The 21,267-nt window shown below is 46.3% G+C and overlaps 1 protein-coding gene across 1 annotated transcript in view; it reads left to right on the forward strand.

Moving 5' to 3' along the window:
* LOC101100178 (olfactory receptor 10J1-like) overlaps positions 1 to 15,860 on the forward strand; it is a 306,783-nt gene extending 290,923 nt beyond the window's left edge. Inside the window, exons 4-7 of the mRNA XM_045048479.1 lie at positions 8,593 to 9,655; positions 9,787 to 9,844; positions 10,861 to 10,954; positions 14,030 to 15,860. Coding sequence (XP_044904414.1) covers positions 14,795 to 15,727 — 933 coding nt within the window. The 5' untranslated portion in view covers positions 8,593 to 9,655; positions 9,787 to 9,844; positions 10,861 to 10,954; positions 14,030 to 14,794 and the 3' untranslated portion in view covers positions 15,728 to 15,860. The remainder of the gene's footprint in view (positions 1 to 8,592; positions 9,656 to 9,786; positions 9,845 to 10,860; positions 10,955 to 14,029) is intronic.
* The last annotated feature ends 5,407 nt before the right edge of the window (positions 15,861 to 21,267 follow it).

Raw genomic sequence — 21,267 nt, forward strand, 5'->3', positions numbered from 1 at the left:
CAGAAGCTCAACCGACTGAGCCACCCAGGCACCCCTAAAACTAATTTTTTTAACATTTATTTATTTTCGAGAGACAGAGACAGAGAATGAACAAGGGAGGGGCAGAGGGAGAGGGACACAGAATCCGAAGCAGGCTCCAGGCTCCGAGCTGTCAGCACAGAGCCCAACATGGGGCTCGAACTCACAAACGGCAAGATCATGACCTGAGCCGAAGTCGGAAGCTCAACCGACTGAGCCACCCAGGCGCCCCACCTTTAAACAGTGTAATGGCAGGGCTCCCGGGTGGCTCAGTCGGTTAAGTGTCCAACTTCAGCCCAGGTCATGATCTCACGGCTCATGAGTTCGAACCCCATGTCGGGCTCTGTGCTGACAGTTTGGAACCTGGAGTCTGCTTCGGATTCTGTGTCTCTCTCTCCTTCTCTCTCTCTCTGCCCCTCCCTTGCTAGTGCTCTTTCTCCATCTCAAAAATAAAGTAAAAAAAAATCTTAAAAAACAAACGGTTTGATGGCTTTTCGTCGAATATGAGAATGCACATGTCTATGCACACACACATGCACATGCACACCGCAGCTGTGCATGATGAAGATTTGTCCAGTGGCAGCTGGGAGATGGTCAGGATGCAGTAGGACACGATGACAGATCAGCCTGCAGAGGGAGCAGTGCGGGTGAAGACGAGTTGACGGAGTTCAGGCATATGTTGGAAGTGGTATTAACAGGACTTGCTGACAGATTGGAGCATGAGGGAAGCATAAAATAGCATTCCCAAGTTTCTGTTTTTAATCACTGGGTAGACAGTGATACCACTCATTACATGGTGAAGACTGACGAAGTGCCAGATGTAGGGAGGAAAGTCAAGTGTTCTGGTTTGGAGATGCTTTAGTTTGAAGCGTTTCTGTGACAGCTACGTGTTTACGCTCAACAGGCAGTTCTAAGAGCTGGGAGACCAGAAGAAATGTCTGGACTAGAGACACAAAGTTGAAAATCGCTGGCATATGTTTAAAGCCACTGGAGCAAGATGAAATCAGCCAAAGAGGGAGAAGGAGCCGCTGGGAAAAGAGAATGTCCCAGGACAGAGCCATGAGAAAATCTGATATTTAGAGGATGGGGAGAAGGGGAAGATCCAGAAAGAGACCAGTAGGAAATGGCCAGTAAGGAAGCGCAGAGAACCGTGTCACTAAGGGTGAGGAGTTGATTATATTGAATTTTATTGAGAGGTGAAGCAAGACAGTAGAATTATTCTTTGGATTTAACAATATGGAAAGTTCTGGAGCCTTAACAGTGGCAGTTTCAGGGGGACTGGTGTGTGTGGAAGGCAGCTTGAAGTGGGCTGGAAAGGGACTTGGGAGCGAGCATGCCTGTCTGAGTTTTGCTGTGTGACAATGATGCAGGGAGACACAGGGTCGAGAGAGGGTTTGCGTTTTATGGGAGATGCTAGATCCTACTGTTAGCAGATAGGAATAATCCAGTAAGTGGAGACAGACAATGAGGGAAGGCAGAGTCAGGTAGTGGAAAGGGTGAAGTCCTTGAATCAGCAAAAAGGGGAGAAATGGTTTCCATTCATTCAATTCACTTAAGAGTTCTTGAACATAACACAGGTGCTTCTGCTATCACGTCATATGCATTTATTTTAGCCAGTCCTTGCATTCTGCAAAAACACACACTAGAAATAACAAGTCTTTTGGGAAAAAAAATATCGTGGCGGATCACGCAAAACCTATAACCAGAGCATTGACATAAACATTAGCATGTCTGTGAAATAAATTAAACCGTTTTAAGCAAATGTTAAATGTCTAATAAAGGAGTCCAATCAACAGTAGGTGTAGAACTTCATCTTCTTCAAAGGTAAAGGAAGGTTGATGGAAGGCGGTGACGAGGAGGAAACACACAAAAGCCATCGATAGGAGCAGACCGTCCGATAAAACGCTCAAGACAGACGCACGGTAAAACTAAGTCCCCTTCAAGCAAATGGTCTTCGTCCAGGGTCCTCCAGCCCCAGCTGTGCTCCACTGAGCTAGTGAGATCTCTGTCCGGCCGCTCTTCCTTGGTAGTAAACATGACACGCTGGGAACATTCTCCTGAGAATGAGCTTCCACATCATATTGACATGATTCCTGGGGTTACCAATAGTATATGGAACGTTTGCATTCCAGAAACATGTGCTGCATCGGCACAGAAACTGTAGTGCATTTCGCGTTAAGCAGCTGCTGTGTGCGTAGCAATACACCAAGCACTGTGTAGGGCGCAAAAGTGCAAGAGAAGGGGTTTCCCCTCACCATGTTGGACTTTGTCAAACTCCTGATTTCTGCAGGCAGAAATAATAAAGGAGAGATTGGAATGTGTTGCAGTAAACATAATAAACATGGAACAGCAACAATAATAATTGTTGACACTTACGGAGCACGGGCTCCATGGCAGTGGTTTCTGCCATCTGACACCCACAAGAACCCCATGGAGTGGTACTGGTAACATCCATATTTTTCACCAAGTAGAGGGGTCATACACGCAGCGAACGGCAGAGCCAGGATTTGAAACTCGGAGGCCTGAATGGCTGGGTTCTTAAGTAGGGGCAAGGAAGGCATTCAGTGCGGTGTCCCAGTATTTTCCCCACAACATTTGGGATCGTTGAATCATTCAGTCCATCTCCAACAAGTTGAGAACTCGTGGCCATGTTTTGCCTTACAGCTGATGAAGCACCATTCTGGAAGAGCGCCTAAAGCTGGTGGGGCTGCAGGAAAAGTCTGGGAAAAAGTGATTGGAGCTGGCAGAGCAGGTGCTGGGATTTAGTGTGGTCACCATTTCACGTGGCAAGACCAAGCTTCTGTCCCATGGGTCGGACAGGCAAACAGAAGGTGATAGAGGCTTGAACCATCTTGCCCCATGGGGCCATTGTTTGGGTGGGTGATGGGGACTCCAAAGGCATGACGCTGTGGAGTGGGTTGCTTCCAATGACAGCCAAAGGAGGTGGAGCCTTAGATGGGCAGGCGGATGGGACAGAGACTCCTCTGAAAACCCTACGAAGGCCCTTCTCTGAGAGCACCTGCATTTGGCTAACCAACAGAGAAGAAAGAACCAATCAGTGTTGACAAAATAGTGACAACTAGCAAAAAAGAGGACCTCACCACCAGCGTCCTTCCACTTACGAGGTGGTAGTCGTGTGCAGGAACAGCAGTTACGACAAAGGCAGGAGCGACCGCGCCTACACTGTGGGTGACCGTTGTCTCATTCCGCCCTCTCCCCTCTCCCCCAACAACGAGGGGCTGGTGCTAGAAAGAGAAAGGGGGCATGGGTGGCGAGGTCACCATCCTTCACCTCCCAACACACCTCAAGCCACTGAAGCCACAAACCCTGTTCCATGCTCGGGCAGCAGGGTAGGCGTGGGGGGTGGGGCACGGTTAGGTAGAGGAGGAGGGATGATGGAAACTGGAGGGAATTTCAGTTAGAAGATAAAATTAAACTTTGAGAACACAGGATTGTGTGTAGTAACTCCAATGAGTCTGTGTTAGTAACGCAAAGTGATGAGAAGTTTATGAAATTGGTGTAAGATGTCATTAAGGGAGCATGCTGTCCAGAAGGAATCGAGCCACAGGAGTGGTTATTGAAAAAAAAAAAGTTAACAATTTCATGTTTATATCTCACAAGTTGAGACTCCTTTCAAAACAGTTGTGTCCGTGAAGTGGAAAGGTTGGACCACATGAGCCGCAAGGTCCTCTGCAGGTCTAACATCCAAGCATTTCCTGGCAGTCGGGACCGGAGGAGTTCAGGCAGCTCAGTTACGTGGACGGTGTGGCCCTGTGGTGTTTGGCAAAAGGCAGTGGCTGCCGCTGCCTGGCCGACGAGTCCTCGGTTCTCCTCTCCGGTCCGCCAGGTGGTAGTTCAGGACGTGTCGTAACCTCACCTTCTGTGATCTTGTCTCACACTGGCAGAGGTGAAAGGAAAAAGCAGGAGGCGGTGATAGATTTGAAAGTGGAAGTGACTGGAAGGATGCGGTTGAAAGCACAGTACAAGAAGGAAGGTAGGATTGATGGTAACCGTGGGGTGTCTGGTGGAAGAAGTGACTCGGGGGACAGATGGTACCTTCGGGCTCCTAATCGGTGTTATCCTAGGTCCCATGGTAGGGGGAAATATCATACGACTTTAAAATAGGAAAGCACCTTAGAGATAATCAATTTAAAGTCCTCGTGTTAGGGAGCGAGAAACCTGAGCCACAGAACGTGGTTTGTGTGAGTTTGTGTGGCTATCTAAGACATTAATCGGAGGCAAACACAGGACAAAATTATGAGGCTTCGTTTGTTTGTTTGTTTTGAGTGAAGGTTCAGACTGAGGAAAGTATGAGAGACCCAGTGCTCCTAAGGACTGTCCTCGTCCAGTGTGGGGAGAAATATACTGAAGAAATGAGCAAATAAATGAGCTAAAGCATCCCAGGTAATAGCAAGATGGAGTCAGAGGGATGTGATAAAGCGAGCACGGGCGGCTAATTTGTGTATCTAGGTTAATCACAGACCGAAATGATAGCGGGGCAGTTGGCTCTCAATCTGGAGTTCGGTGAATCGCCACATTAAATGACACTCACCCGCAGCCCTACCAAACAGACTGGCAGATGTGTACCTTTCCCTACGCGACCGTGGCTGGCGAGCTTCTCTTTAGGAGAAACCCCAGCACGTAGAAGTGTCACTGAATCAGGGCTGAGGAGAATTCCAGGACTGGCAGTGATCCACAGCCCTGAATGCATCCAAATGATCAGGGAGGGGAACCGAGAACAGCCCCGCGAATTCGCTCATTCGAAAATCTTGGTGTCGCCCCCATCATCCGGGGTTTGTGTCTCAGCCACGCAAACTTCGGATCTCAGTGGCAAACTCTACAAAGCTGACCAGTCTCTGGGACGTCACTCAAACTCACTAGATGACCCCGAATGCGAATTCGTCCATTCTTTGCGGTACATAGACCAGACCAGTCATACCTCTGTGGCTTTTGCTTCCTGGTGGATAGAAGTGACTAGTATATTAAAATGCATGCCAGAAGATGTCTTGTTGTTCCCATATTTCTCTGTTCCTACCCTATCAAAGAACACGTCACAATAGATGAACAGCACATCTTTTTTGTCTGGTTCCTCATCACATACCATGTGTGTTTGATTCGTTCTCTTTACGTGGTGTTCAGCACAGCTCAGGGCACGTGTGGGTTTTCTGTAAATATTTATTAGAGGCATAAAGGAGCAATTAGCTCATTGATTACCTCTATCATGATATTGCAATCTAAGAAATTATCCTTCTCTTCCTTAGAGACAATTTTCTAAAAAATAAAAAAAAAAATCTCTCGAAGAGCATGGGGCGCATGCTCAACCCCTGTGTCTCCAATTGTTCATCCCTGGTGGGAACTGTGAATCTCATCTTGGCCTCTGTGCGAAGGAAAACCAGCACACAAGAGTTTCCTCTTCGATTCGTTCCTATGGTAATACCGTCAAGTGTTTCCTTTGATGACTGATGGCTTGCCAGGTCTGCTGAGATATATGGAGTGTGGGCAAGATACAGCCTCTGATTCCCCTTCTGTTATTAAAACCACAGGGTACTTCACTACACATTTAACTAACTGGAAAGACAGGATAAGAAAGTCAGTAAGTGAGGGGCACCTGGGTGGCTCAGTCGGTTAAGCGGCCGACTTCGGCTCAGGTCACGATCTCACGGTTTGTGAGCTCGAGCCTCGAGTCGGGCTCTGTGCTGACAGCTCAGAGCCTGGAACCTGCTTCGGATTCTGTGTCTCCCTCTCTCTCTCCCCCTCTCCTGCTCACGCTCTGTGTCTCGCTGTCTCTCAATAATAAATAAACGTTAAAAATTTTTTTTTGAAAAAAAAGAAAGAAAGCCAATAAATGAAAAGGAAGGTGACGTTCGTCGTGCTGCCTGGCTCTGACCTGTAGGTGCCCTTCACCCCGGGCACGCATCACCTCGCTGAAGAAGAGTCTCCTCTGACCTGCCTTTCAGGGTGTCTTTGTGGCAGAAACTCCAGCTCTTCCAGAAACCACGAGGAGTTTGATCTTCTGTGACACGTCCATGGCCGTGTGCGTGGATTATTCTGAAATGTGCTACTCAGACCTTGGGGTGAATGAGAGGGTGTACACCATCCTTTTCTCCCTTGGACCCATCGCCCACCCCTTGTTTCTAGAGCTTTTGCTTCTTCTGCTCAGAGAATCGTTTGTGGGTCTGCTTCCGTTCTCAGACACTGCTCCTACCTTCGCGCTATGCCCCATCTCACGCCTCAGCTGAGGTGACCCGGGCTGGCTGCGCTGGGACTGTGTGTGGTTCTGCATCGCCCACATGTCAAAAGGGAATCCCTCCCCTCCTACCACCTCCCCCCCCCCCTCCACCGGGTATAACGGAACACGCGCTAGACTCCGATTAGGGGGTCCAAGTTTGGATTCTATTTCTACCCAGTCCTACCTCACTCACTGCCCTGATGGATGAGAAGAAACTTCCGTACACAAACAGTTTCACAGAATAAATGTAAGAGAAGTGACGTGACGAGGAAAGCACTGTTGGCAACTTCTAATAAAAAATTGATTTAGACAAAAGTCATCAAAAGATGAAACGATAAAATATTGATGGGATCGATTTGAATAGAGCACCGGGCTGTTGCTCCCTGAAATGCTATTCAATTTTGCATTGCTTACGGTGGCATACCAAATAGTATGTGCCTTGTGGTTGGGCAGTCAGATAAATGTAGGATGCCTCGCTCAATTTGAATAGCAGATACAGAAGGAATCATTTTCAGGGTAGATATGTCTCATGTAATATTTGGGACATACTTAGCCTAAAAAACTATTTGTTGTTGTTTATTTAAAATCCAAATTTAACTAGGTATCCTCTATTTTTATTCGTTAACCTGGTAACTCTACTTGACGTAATGCAAAGCTGTGTGCGTGTGTGTATAGTTTAATAGACATATAATGTATATATAAGGTGTAATATAGTATAACGCAGTTTATAGTATATATATTTTAATACAGTTTGTGTCGTTTAATAAGGTTCACCCAATTCAGCCTTTAGAACTGACTTCCAATTTACAGGCAATACAGGGCATAGAGAAACAAATGATACGATGTGTCAATGATATCCTGAAGGTGAGATTGTGACCTGGTTTTTATTTTTATTTTTATTTTTTTTTAATGAAAGGAAATGTTTCTTTTTTTTTTTTTTAAACGTTTATTTATTTTGAGAGAAAAAGAGAGACAATCCCGAGCAGGCTCTGCACTGTCAGCAGAGAGCCCGACGTGGGGCTTGAACTCATGAATCTTGAGATCTTGACTTAAGCTGAAATCAAGAGTCAGACGTTTAACGACTGAGCCACCCAGGCACCCCTGACCTGCTTTTTGAACATGTCAATGAAATGGAAAAAACTGGGTGGGGGATGACGGAATGCTCTAGACCACAGATGCTCAACGAAGGATGGTTTTGCCCCTCAGCAGGTATTTGGCAATACTTAGAGGTGTTTTGGTCTCCCCCAGTATGCTGCAGGGAGGGGAGACGATGCTGCGGGCATCTAGTGGGCAGAGGCCAGGAAAGCTGCTAACCATCTCATAACACGTGGGACACCCCCGCCCCCACCACACCGCACTAAATATCGGGCCCCAGATGACAGCAGTGCCACTGTTAAAAGAGACCGCGATCTGGACTCAAAGAGCCTTTGAAGACTCTACAACTGATTGCCATGCACAGGCCCTTCTGCATCTTGACCCCACACTTCACATACAGCATGCCTACGATGGAAAGAAATTTTCCATCTAATTAAAAATTAGGCAACTAATTAAAAATGATAGGGTATTGGGGCGCCTGGGTGGCTCAGTCGCTTCAGTGTCTGGCTTCGGCTCACGTCATGATCTCTCGGTTTGTGAGTTCAAGCCCCGCGTTGGGCTCTGGGCTGACAGCTTGGAGCCTGAGGCCTGCTTCGGACTCTGTGTCTCCCTCTCTCTCTCTGCCCCTTCCCCATTCACGCTCTTTCTCTCTCTCAAAAGTAAATAAACATTAAAAAAATTTTAATTAAGGGGGCTCCTGGGTGGCTCAGTCGGTTAAGCATCCGACTTTGGCTCAGGTCATGATTTTGTGGGTTCGGGGGTTCGAGCCCTGCGTCGGGCTCTGTGCTGACAGCTCAGAGCTTGGAACTGCTTCCGGTTCTGTATCTCCTTCTCTTTCTGCCCTCCCCCACTTGTGCTCTGTCTCTATCAAAAACAAATTAAAAAATTTAAAAAAATTTAAAAAAATGATAGGGTACAATAATGCTTATTTACGTGGGAAAGGCTCACAATACATCACTGAGAGAAAAAACGAGCCAGGTAGAAGGAAGTTTGCACAGCATGACCTCATAGAATTGAAAGGGAGAAAGAGCTACAAAAATAACAGTCATTCTGCTTCTGCTGTAAACAGAAGGGTGTGTGTGTAAACAGATACACACATATGAACGCAGAGAGAAGCAATTAGAGGGTTAGTCATCAAAATATTAATAGTGTTGGTATTTCTAAGTTGGAGATCATCGTAAGTGATTTATACGTTTTTTTTCCTCTTTTCCGTGTTTTCTATGATGAACATCCACGACTTTTTTCATCAGAGTGGAAACAGGATTGTTTTGGAAAGGAAGGTCTTGGTCTGGGTTGAAGGACGGAAAGACAGCAATCCCTTTCTGCAGCGCAGAGCTGAAATGGCTCCTCAGACATCTCCCATGCCTCCAGAGAACCTTGATGGAGACGGTCATGCTGAGCCAGAAACTAAATGAACCGGAGAGCAGATCTGCTGTGTCATTCTCTCCCCAGCAAGATCCAAGAATGAACCAACGGGAGCACAAGGAATGGGCCTGACAGAAGTCTCTGCCCTTTCCAAGTGTGGGAGCTGGGTCTCCCTCGATGGGAATTAGGCTGGGATGTATGTCCAGTGAGCCTTAAGGAAAGTGGCTATGGGCTGAAGCCGGACAAGACAAGACCTGGCCGCCATACCCCTCTGCTTGCCCCAGTCGTTTTTGGATATGCTTCAAGAGGCTGTCTGTTCTCTAGTCCTGAGAAACTAGAATGTAGGGTCTTTTCTTTGTAAGCTCATCCAGTATTCCCATGGGTTACTTAATGGAACTCAATGCACTATTAGTTCCTGAAATCCCAACAATCCCCAACAATGAGTCAACGGATGAAAACATCTCCCTCATCTGCTACCCAAGTTCCTAACGAAACTCTCGAGACAAAGCCCTAGGGCTCTCCCATCCCTATCTCTTGGTACCTCAGAGAGAATCTCAAAAGGATGGTCCCAGGACACTTGGGGCAAGGGAGTTGCTTTTCTTGGGGCTGATAAATATCCAAAGCTCTAAAGTCTGGAGTTTATGAGGTTGAATTTTTTTTCCTGGGCCATTTCCCAAGCCAAAGGAATCACTGTCCTCAGCTTCAAGCAACATGGCAATCATTTGAGGTTTTCTCTGATACTAGAGAAGCCTGAATTTTCCTTGCTTTGTACATTTTAGCTTCCCTGGTACATGGCTCTTGAACACAAGGTGTTTTTACTGGCTTCCTTTGAATAGATTCAGCCCTTTCGATGACTTTTAAAAAATCAGTCTGGAAAGTGATTCCTTCTTCCTTTCGCCGAGGTCAGAAGCAGTGAGTGGCTGCAGGTGGGACTTAAGTGAAAATGGAGTGAGTGCCATGTGTGTTTTCTAACTTTTTATTATTTTCCAAGTTTTTTATTATTTTTTGACTGTATTGATTCTCATGCCGCTAATATTATCTTTTCTTCATGCTGATCTTGCTGTGGTGATGGATTCAAGGACACGAGAGAGGACATGACAGTAATCTTCCACTATCGGGCTGAAAAGGAAATAGAAGGTGAGATATTGTAGGGAGGTGGCACATTGCAGGGACACAGACATCGAGTCAAGAGAAAGTGATAGTATCTAAGAATTAAGGCCACTCAAAAATAGAATTGATGATTGTATATCTACGTGGATCTGTATAGTCGGGGAGGGTGCACCGCTGGTAACGAAGATTGGGATAGATCGACTCCACTGTTATGAAGAATATTCAAGGTATAATATTAAGTGAAAGAATTGGTATGCGCAGTTTAATTTCTTTGGGTAAAATTGAAATGATATGGAAATACGCACAATGGTACTTAAAATTTCTAGACAAAATTTATTTTATTTTTTAAATCTTTTTTAAAATAAATATTTTTTTTGAGGGAGCAGGAGAGGGTCAGAGAGAGAGGGAGAGAGAGACTCTCAAGCAGGCTCCGTGCTGTCAGCCCAGAGCCCAACGCGGGGCTCGAACTCAAGGAACCATGAGATCATGGCCTGAGCCGAAATCAAGTCGGCTGGGCTGCTTAATCAACTGAGCCACCCAGGCGTCCCTAGATGGAAATTTTAAAAAGAAACAAACATGAATCATGTATACCCCTGGACCAGAAAATGCAAAGCACAGAAGGGGAAAACTAACTTTCTCGTTTATACCCTTTGTACAGATGGCAGTTTTTCCCCTGAAGCATTTTTATAATACAAAAAACCTAGTTTTATTTTTTTTTGAGTAAATTTAGTATCTTAAAAAAAAAAAGAGTGGATGCTAACTTGTAAGATAATGAATTTCCAATCAGTGGAAGCACTGAAGCAGAATTTGGGGGAATATTTGTGAGGAATGCTTGCTTTTAAAATTACCTCCTGGTGCTAAGGTCCCGTGATTCCGTTATATTAAAGGACTTAACGCCACCAAGCACATGCATTTTCCCAGCTTGCTTCCCCCTGGAAAGACTTGAATAATGAAATGGATAAGATTAACCCATTGTCCAGGATTGCTTGTCAGGTGGAAGCAGGATATGGCTTCTCTAGAAGGAAATATTTGACTTTTTTCAGCGTGGAGGGATGTTTTTGGCTAAAGATCCAGAATCCAAGAAAACAGAAAGTGCTGTAAAGTGTTGCTCTTCTCAGTGATATGGATTCCACAGAGGTAGGCTGCCATTTTGTTTCTGCTGTCATGAGCTTACTATCCTCGTTAACACTCATCAGGTCTTTACCGTCTGGATGAGTCCTTGTTTTCCTGAGGGGGTAATGAGAGAAGAGATGACATTCCAGGGATGCACAAGCTCAATTCAGTCTTTTCTCTTCTCTACCTCACTTACCTTCTTATCCCCCTTAGCGGAGGTAGGATTGACTTTCCAGTTGCCTAAGATTGGGGTTTCACCTTGTTCAGTAACACATCATGAATCTCAGTTAAATAGCAGTGGTTAAAGACTAGCCTAGCACCACCTCTCAAAGGAAAATGAACACATACTTTGCTCTCCACTTTCCCCTATATTTTGCAAATACTTTATATTTTCCTGTTCTTCAAAAATCTGTAGTAAGGAAATTCCAAAATCTGCCCTTACTTAGCTGCTTGCCTCCCACGGTGGTGATAGTCAGAATTGATCCTGCCTTTTTTTTTTTTTAACATTACTCTCTGTTTTAAATTTTTTTAAAGTTTATTTTTAGAGTGAGAATGAGAGCACAAGTGGGTGAGGGACAGAGAGAAGGAGAGGCAGAATCCCAAGCAGGTTCCCTGCCATCAGCACAGAGCCTGATGGAGGGCTCAAACTCACAAGCTGTAAGATTGGGACCTGAGCCGAGATCAAGGGTTGGACGCTTAACTGACTACACCACCCAGGCACCCCAGATCCTGCCTTTATTTAAAATTTCAATATTTTGATCATCATGGATTTTTGCTTAATTAGCTTTTTAAAACAATGTTGCATTAAAATTGTCTTCATCTTGGGGCGCCTGGGTGGCTCAGTCAGTTAAGTGTCTGACTTTGGTTCAGGTCATGATCTCGCTGTTTGTGAGTTCGAGCCCTGCATCGGGCTCTGTGCTGACAGCTCAGAGCCTGGAGCCTGCTTCAGATTCTGGGTCTCCCTCTTTCTGCTCCTTCCCCGCTCGCTCGCTGTCTTGCTCCAAAATAAATAAATGCTAAATTTTTTTTTTTAATTATCTTCATCTTGATTGCTGAGTATTTTTGGTGCTCCCTTACATTTTGTGCCCGAGATGAGTGCCTCATGTACCACATTTCACTTCCAGCACTGTCCAAAAAGGTTTTTTTTTTTTTTTTTTACCAACTACAATCTTTCTTTAAAAACCGAAGTTGGGCACCTGGGTGGCTCAGTGGGTTAAGCAGTTAAGTGACTCTTGGTTTCGGCTCAGGTCATGATCTCAAGGTTTTGTGCGTTTGAGCCCTGGGTCTGGCTCTGCACTGGCAGCAAGGAGCCTGCTTGGGATTCTCTCTCTCCCTCAAAATACATAAATATACTTAAAAAAATAATTAAAAATAAAAAAAAATTTTTTTAATTTTTTTTCCACGTTTTTACTTATTTTTGGGACAGAGAGAGACAGAACATGAACGGGGGAGGGGCAGAGAGAGAGGGAGACACAGAATCGGAAACAGGCTCCAGGCTCCGAGCCATCAGCCCAGAGCCTGACGCGGGGCTCGAACTCACGGACCGCGAGATCGTGACCTGGGTGAAGTCGGACGCTTAACCGACTGCGCCACCCAGGCGCCCCAATAAAAAAAATTTTTAATGAAGTTAATCTCCTCTGGATCTGGCTGTTGGGTGCCCACATTTCTATGAAGTGCCTGTTCAGAGACCAACTTAGTCTCATGTGAGACCGTCAGCTTTCTCTTCTCTAGGGTCTGTTAACCCACTTTTACCTTTTCTCCTCAATCTTCTGCACAACCTCATTGTAGAGTCTCCCTGGAAGAAGAATTGAACAATTAGCAAATTTTTTGGTATGTTTAGAAGAGAAACTGTTAAGAAGAAAATCTGGATTATAATGGAGAGTATAAAAAGAAAAATAATTTGAGATTCTCCATTTACTATCCAGAAAAAATATTCTTAGCATTTTGGTATATTTACTTCCAACCCATTTTTAGTGGTGTGTGTACCATTCCATGGGTTTCCTTTCTTTATTCCTTCTTTTTTCTTTTCTTTTTCTTTTTGAAAAATTATGGACTGCCTATCTTTCTTTTTCTTTCTTTCTTTCTTTCTTTCTTTCTTTCTTTCTTTCTTTCTTTCTATCTATCTATTGTATAGACATGTATATTATGTGTGCACTTATTAGACATTTATTTGTTGCATAATTCCTATCAGATGGATATATTATAATTTATTCTTCATTTATTTGTATTGTTTTTCATATTATTATAAATAATCTCCTAAAAGCTTCTTATACATATATCCTGATATGTATCTGTGATTATTTCTTTAAAATAAATAATTGGAAGTAGAAGTATTAAGTCAAAGAGAATGGACACTCATTGTCACTAATATGCTAATATTCCATTTACTTACCAAGGAAAACATCCTAAAATTTTTTCCAGTTTCCCAGTGTTTTCCAGATTTTCTATTTTCTCCCCCATGCAAACTCATTCCCAGAGTGAGGAAAATGCATTTGCTCTTTCCAATAAGAAATCTGGAAAAAAAAAAAAAAAAACGATCTTCTTTCTCACCTGTTTTGTAGCCATGAGGCTACTTTGGGCAGTTGTGGGATAGGACAAATCACATTGTCTTTCAAATGGGAAGATTGGGTCTATGATGTACTAATTTGGGACAAACCACTGAACCCTAAGTGTCTTAGATGCTCCATCTGCAAAATGGGAATAATAGTTATCTAATATATGAGATTGATATGCCATTAAATAATACATACAAAACCTCTTTATAAACTAGAAAATGCCATAAGGGACCATTCTTGTCTTCTATTATTATTAGCATTTTACTACTCTTTTTTAAAATACTGGTCTCTTGGGGCGCCTGGGTGGCGCAGTTGGTTAAGCGTCCGACTTCAGCCAGGTCACGATCTCGCGGTCTGTGAGTTCGAGCCCCGCGTCGGGCTCTGGGCTGATGGCTCAGAGCCTGGAGCCTGTTTCCGATTCTGTGTCTCCCTCTCTCTCTGCCCCTCCCCCGTTCATGCTCTGTCTCTCTCTGTCCCAAAAATAAATAAAAACGTTGAAAAAAAAAATTAAAAAAAAAAAATACTGGTCTCTAAAATTCCCCAGGTAGGGAATAGGGAGAGAATGCAAACTGGTTTCTTCAAAGGTCCCCAGTTTATAATTCTGAAGGAATTAGAAAAGAGAGGCTCGGCGTCTACTCATGAGTCAGCCTACCCGTGAAAATTCACAGCCAAGCACAAGCTGGAAAACACGCAAATACACAGGGGACTCGAGAACCAGTTAGGGAACAACATGTAGCGACTGACCTACAGTGGGCGGGTGCCCATCGGCAGGGCCCGGCTCCGTCCGTGCTGAAGAAACAGGGGAATGTGTCTGGTTGAAAACTCCTGTCGGGAGGCAGTCAGGTCTGAAGCTGTTGAATGATTTGTGAAAAGATGCAGACAAGCGCAACAGGGACAAAGCAAACGCTCGGACCCCTCGGAGCAGAGAGCGATGTCCCACTTGGCAACGCAGAAGCTAAGACCTTGAAGAAGATGGTCGAAATTGTGGCTTCAACGAGGTAGAAGAGGTTGACAGATTTGTTTCGGGTAAACAAAAATCTGAGGTTGTAATTCACGAGAAAGTTCGTCTCAAGTTGATGAGTTTTCTATTCCTTTAGCTCCAGCTCCCTCCGAACACCAAACCAGGACACCTCTTCCCAACTTGCCCTGGGTGTTTTCCGCCTCTCACCTACAGGTGCAGGAGGCCCCATTAACCTGGCACATCTGACGGGCGGGTCCTTTTTGCCCCTTCTTCTAGTCCTGAGCGGGCGCTGGGTGCTGGCCCGGTCTGACTGACTGAGTCTCCACCCCTTAGACACAGCATTCATCGATGAAGAGAGAGAACCATACCGCGGTGGGTGAATTTGTTCTCCAGGGTTTTTCCAGCTTTCGTGAACACAAGATCATCCTCTTTGTGATATTTCTTACCTTGTACCTTTTAACTCTGGCTGGCAATGTCATCATTGTGACAGTCATCAGCTTTGCTCGTCACCTGCACACCCCCATGTACTTCTTCCTTGGTGTTCTTTCCACTTCTGAGACTGTCTACACACTGGTCATTGTACCGCGGATGCTTTGCAGCCTCACAGGCCTGAGTCAGCCCATCTCCTTGGCTGGCTGTGCCACCCAGATGTTCTTCTTCATCACCTTGGCCATCAACAACTGCTTCCTGCTCACGGCGATGGGGTATGACCGCTATGTGGCCATCTGCAACCCCTTGAGGTACACGGTCATCATGAACAAGAGGGCGTGTGCCCTGCTCGTATCAGGGGCTTGCAGCATTGGGCTGTTTGTGGCCATCATTCAGATTTCCTCTGTATTCAGACTGCCCTTTTGTGACAGAGAGGTGGCCCACTATTTCTGTGACATCCGCCCAGTTATGAAACTCTCCTGTGCTGATACCACTCTACATGACATAATTAATTTTATCATCAGCTCACTCGTTATTGTGGTTCCCATGGGCCTGGTCTTCATCTCCTACATCCTCATCGTCTCCACCATCCTCAAGATCCCCTCCGCCCGGGGCCGGAAGAAGGCCTTTGCCACCTGCGCCTCTCACCTCACGGTGGTCGTCTTCCACTACGGCTGTGCCTCCGTCGCCTACCTCAAGCCCAAGTCGGAGAACACCAGGGATCAGGACCAGCTGATCTCGGTGACCTACACCGTCATCACCCCCCTGCTGAACCCGGTGGTGTACACCCTGAGGAACAAGGAGGTCAAGGATGCTCTTCACCGTGCTATTCGCAAAAACCCTCTTGCTTAGGATCTATGGCAGTTTGCCTGTCATCTTCTGGGTATTTCATAATCTCAAAAAAAAAAATTGGATTTATTCTCTACCCAGAAAAAGTTGCAGGATGTGGTGGTGGCTTCAGTGAGGAGTCTAGAGTTGCCCTGACTTGAAGTTCATTTTCATCATCATGGTCCCATGCCTTCTACTAATCTCGGAGGTTACCTCCAGAGGCACTGCTCGGAAGGTGGAGAGCTGGTCGGGAACGACAACGTAGAGGGTGGCTCATCATTACCGGTTTGCTGATGGAAGGAAACTGGGCTGTATAATACCTATTTGGAGTGAGGGGTTGAGAGAGCCGCCTGAATGCCAGGCAGATCCTGAGCTCTGGAACATCGAGAGAGCATGGCTGGTGCACAGGATGTGCTGGAAACACAGTCAAAACTACGTTCCCACTTCTCATCACTTTTCCTCTGCTCAGTGACAAGAGTAACAGACCGTGACATTCCAGAAGAAATATCCTCTGCCTTAACATGCTCACCTGTCTTGGAGACCCATGAGATTTCTTCCGGTTCTACTGAAGCTTGCACTGGAGCTGTCTCCTTGGTGAGTCTCGTATATCCACATGTGCGTAAGGAGGCTGACCCATCCGGCCACCGCATTCCACCGCCTGTGAAGTGACACATACGTGCCGCATTCATGAGCGTGGGGCTCTCTGAAGACCTCTTTGGGGAACTAAATGTATCAGCTCCACTTCCCAACTCACTTTGGCTATCTTGGATCTGGGTAATTAGCGTGTGTGAAGCCTGAGCAGAAACATGTGTCTTGCCTTCCCTTCCTCATTTCTGCATGGCTGAATTCATTGTCCGTCAACAGTTGGGTGCCTACTTCCTCAATGTGATCACTTGTCCAGATGCAGTCTGGATACCTCCAAGTTCCTATCACTACGGCCTTCTGAAGGGAGAAATTGTACTGATTTTTAAGAAAGGTGTAAGGTTTTAGGGATATTTGGCCTCATGTGGAAAAGGGGCAGAACTTGCCAGATGTCTTCCTGTCTGTAAAAGGGTGACATTAAATGATCATCATTAGCCAGATTGGGGAATCTGCCAATTCACCAGCCAGCCTTCTCCCGCTCCAGGGCAGTCCAAGTGGTGGCTCCCTGGTGGTCTAGTGGTTAGGATTCGGTCTCAAGGGCAGTCCAAGTGTCCCTACTGAGGATGGGTTGAGAGTGTATGTCCGACAGGCAGCTCGGGGAACCCTAATGGTAGAGGAGCCAAGAAGGGAGATCCTCATATTTACAGAGCATTACCTGAAAGAGTGAAAGCTTTGCCTCCTCGCGGCAGCTGCCTTATCTTTGGCCTTATCTGGCTTCCCTGAGAACACCATGGAATCCCATCTGGGCCATGAGGTTCAAGGAAAACACTCTCATGGGCCTGCTTCTCAGAAAGCCCCACTGGAGATCCTCTCTTTTGGGGTCCTGCTCACTGTAGCAGGCCCATTCCCTAAAGCTGTACCCAACAGTCAACTCATTTTTATAGATCTCTGAATTTTTGCACATATTCCCCCTGCCAGGATGTTCCACAACTGTCCAGGGCTTTATAAGATTGGTGCCCATATTGAAAACAGTGGGTTCCCCTGAGTTCCTATAGTTCGATGCTGCAGAAAATTATGGGGTGGTTTTCCCAAAGTAATGTTTGCAACAATAAAGAATGTGTGTGAAAGGTATACCCATCCTTTGTCTTTTTTTTAAAAAAATGTAGTTTAAGAGTGCCTGAGTGGCTCAGTCGGTTAAGCATCCAACGCTTGATTTCAGTTCAGGTCATGATCTCACAGTTCATGGGCTTGAGTCCTGCATTGGGCTCCTTGCCGTCAGTGCAGAGCATGCTGGAGATTCTCTCTCTTTCCCTCTGTCTCTGCCCCTCCCCTGCTCTCTCTCTCTCTCTCAAATAAATAAACTTAAAAAAAATTGAATGAAAAATAAAATGTGGTTTATACCATTATAACAGAGCCGGAAAAAAAATTAAGCCAGCGCATTTAATTTCAAAGAGAATGTGTGACTAATTCTCACCCAACACAAATCATGTCTGAACAGAGTGAAGCTGAGGCCCACACCTTGGGCTTAGTCACCACAGCGTAGCCATTATCTTTAGAAGTCAGCGCCTACCAGGTCAGGGCAGTAACACCAGGCTCCCAACTCCTTTAGGGAGAAAGCTTGATCCCAAGGACCCATCCCTTCTCTCCCCAACGAAGGATTGTTTTGCGTCAGAACATCCCTCAAAGGAATCCTTCTCTTGTTCCAGAATGTTCTTTGCCTCTGTAAAGACACAGAACCCCCCTTCTCACACCCGTCCTCCTCCTCCCCATCCAGAGTTCAGCCATCCCGGAGCAGGCTCCTCACTGGCACAGACATGGAATCGGGCATGAGGGGACCAGCTCAAGCTCAGTCACTATAGAAGCACATGTTGTGTGAAGGCGCAGGTTTTGGCACAGCTGTCCTGCTAGAAGAGGAAGTGTCCTACATCAACCCCCGTTTCCATCTTCTCGCAGATCTCATCCGTGTACAGGCAGCAAACACCAGTCGTGGAACAGGAAACCCAGCTGACTCATCCAGGGTAACTGATAACAGCCCAGAGCACCCCACATCCCCCACCGCCGATCACGCTCTGCGACGTCTCCCACGGGACACTTGTGTCTGCGGTGAGGGCATTGCAATGGCTCTTCCGGAGCCACGGCTCGGCTGTGCTGGACCCGTGCTCTGAGCCAGAGCACATCTGATGAGAGGAACAGTGTGCACGCCCTGAGACCCCCTCCTCTGTACTCCCCTTGTGCAGCTCTTGGGTCCAGGACCAGCTTCCCACCGCGCGTCCCCCATGGCTGCAACGTCAGGATCCCGGGATTACTTACCATAGACTTATTTCCACTTAAGCCTCCTGAGAGAAGAGGGCTTAATCATCATAAAATCAACTGTTTTTCTCTCTTGCTTAGGAAAGCAAATTTAACAAATATTATGGTCTGGAAATAAATTAGAGAATAACGGCTAACTTAATCAAGGGAGGCACAGTCTAGAAGCTCTATGAAGTCCCGAAGTGAGTGAGTTTTGCTGTATAGTAGGAAATGGGAAAACAGCATGTACTCTTGTTTCCTTAGATACAAAGGTTTCTTAAAATTCTCACCCTAGACAAAGAATAGGAAGAGAAAATTTAGGGAGAGGGAGCTAGGGGGAGATTATAGACTTTAATACTGAGAGAAGGAGAGCACCTGTCGGGAATGGGGGGGTGGTGGGGAGAGGAAAGGAAGGGAGAGAGCAAGCGAGCCCTTCACTCAGTACAGCAGGAATTAGGGGAATGACATAGTCCCTGTGATCTAATTATCCCTTGTGTGTGATTTGTGACCTTGCTAATGTACGAACCTGGGGCAAAATAGCGTGGTTAGCCCAAGAGTGCTTTGAATACCTGATCAGCAGCAGTGACATGATAGAGAGGGTGAACGTCTCGAACTTGAGAAGATGAGGCTGTATTTAATGGCAGGAATAGGAAAAAAAAAACAAAGGGTGCCAGGACATTTAACGCGTTGTTTTTGCCGCTAACGGAAACTAACTTTCTGTAACGTTTGCCCGTCACAAAGTCCATTTTGCTTTTAACTGGCCTCACCCAACCTTCAAACCAACTCTTTCTAGACTCATATAATTTTTAATCCCTATTTCATAGGTGGAAAAACTGAGGATCGGGGTTCAGTGACCTCACAAAGCTCCCTATAAGGTTTTGTATTCCTTCCTCCCTGCCCTGTGACCCAGACTGAAGGATTGAGAAGGATCACAAACGGAACGCCCCGACCCCACAGTAACTTCTTTTTTTCTAGCAAAAGCTGCCCATCCCTTTTTGTCCCCTCAGGTCAGAGGCAATGGTGTTCCCACCCAGTAAGCACCCCACTCTCCTTTCTCTATCCTGGGCCTTCCTTATGCCAGGCACATCCTTACTCCCCAGCATCTGTGGTGGTTTTAAAACTATGTCCCAAAATAACTCTCCTCTCCTTGATTGTGGGTTAACTCACCTGTACTGAGGGGAATACAGCCCAACCGAGGTGCATGGTTTCCAAGATCGGACTGCAGGAAGACTGACTTCCATGCTAGGCCCTTTCCCCCTCTGTGCTGGTTGCTCCCTGTTGGGGAAGCAGGCGCCATGTGGTGTCGAAAGGCCCGCGTGGTGAGGAGTGAAGTAGCCGGTGAGGATCAGAGGCCCCCAACCCAACAGAATGGACCCTGACGATGGCCACGTGGGCCAGCGTGGACTCAGGGTCTTCTCCTGGTCAAGCCTGAGGTGAAGGTCCTCCCTGATTTTTGACCCACAGAAAGCATGAGATATGAAGGGCTTGTGTTCAAAGCTGGGGGGTTTTGAGGTGCTTGGCCTGCAGCGGCGGGTAACTTCTAAGTCATCCTTCATTCGCATTTTCCTTAAAACAGCAGCAGCAACAGCAACACCACAAGGTGCCACGCTCCTGTCCCCTGGAGATGTTGGGAAATGTCTTCCCAACAAGGCTTGCCACCTGCCTGACTGTGTCACATCTCCTCCTGGTGAGGAGCAAGGCACCCACAGGAAGCTTCTCCACCCAGCTCTCCTTGGGTCTCAGGAGCAATGCCCCCCACCCGTCTGGCTCCCTAGTTATGTGTTTAGGGACACCGCCTTTGTTCCAGCAACAGAGGACAGCGTTTTTATTGATTTAATTACCTGAACCAGGATATGATTAGAAATAAATGTGTTTACTTCGCTATGTTGTTTCAGTCGTACAGTCCTTCCTTTCTCTTTTAACCGTTCTCCTTCCCACCGAGCTGTCCTGTTCATGCCTCCAAGGAAAGAGAAGCTACACCCTCCTAAAGGGACATTCTGTTGCCTGATGTGTGTAAGGAATTGTGGCACTGGATTGTTTGTTCTGTAAGCTGAGCATCGTTGCGGAGCTGCTGGAGGAACCGTTCCCTTCCAGGCTCAGGGCTGGAGTGTCACCAGCAGGCCAAGGACAGCCAGTGGTTCAAGTGGCTGTGGATTTCGAAACAGTGTGAGATGGAGACTCTGTGGCCTGTGGCAGAGTGGAGATCCAGTTCTCCGGTCTTGAGCAAGTTGCCAGGTTGTCGACAAAGGAAGTCCTGGATGTTGGGTGTTGGGTGTTAGAATGAAGCCCTTCCCCTGGAATCAAGTCATCCGCTAGGGAAATTAGGAGCTCAAAGAAGGTATCTGTGAAGATGGATGGATTGAGCCCATCTCAAGAGGACGCGGAGTAGGGTTTGACACTGGGAACAAGCTAGCTATGTTGACCGGAATCTGATTCACCAACCTATTTATAAGCTTTTCATCCTAGTGTTTGTTCCTCTGTCTCCAGTAAAAACTTTTCGTGTGCTGCTGTATCAGTTCCCCCTTTTTTGTTGATCACACACTATAAGTAAGACTTAAAAGTCCACGAACATCTGGGGCTGTGGCTTCCCCCACAGCGTAGTCTCCAGCATCTATCCCTCTGATTGATTCATAATGACAGCCGTACAACTGCTTACAGAATGGAGGAATCCGGGTGGATCCAGGGTCATGAGA

This window comes from Felis catus, chromosome F1 (assembly GCF_018350175.1).
Source record: "Felis catus isolate Fca126 chromosome F1, F.catus_Fca126_mat1.0, whole genome shotgun sequence".
NCBI classification, from domain to species: Eukaryota; Metazoa; Chordata; class Mammalia; order Carnivora; family Felidae; genus Felis; species Felis catus.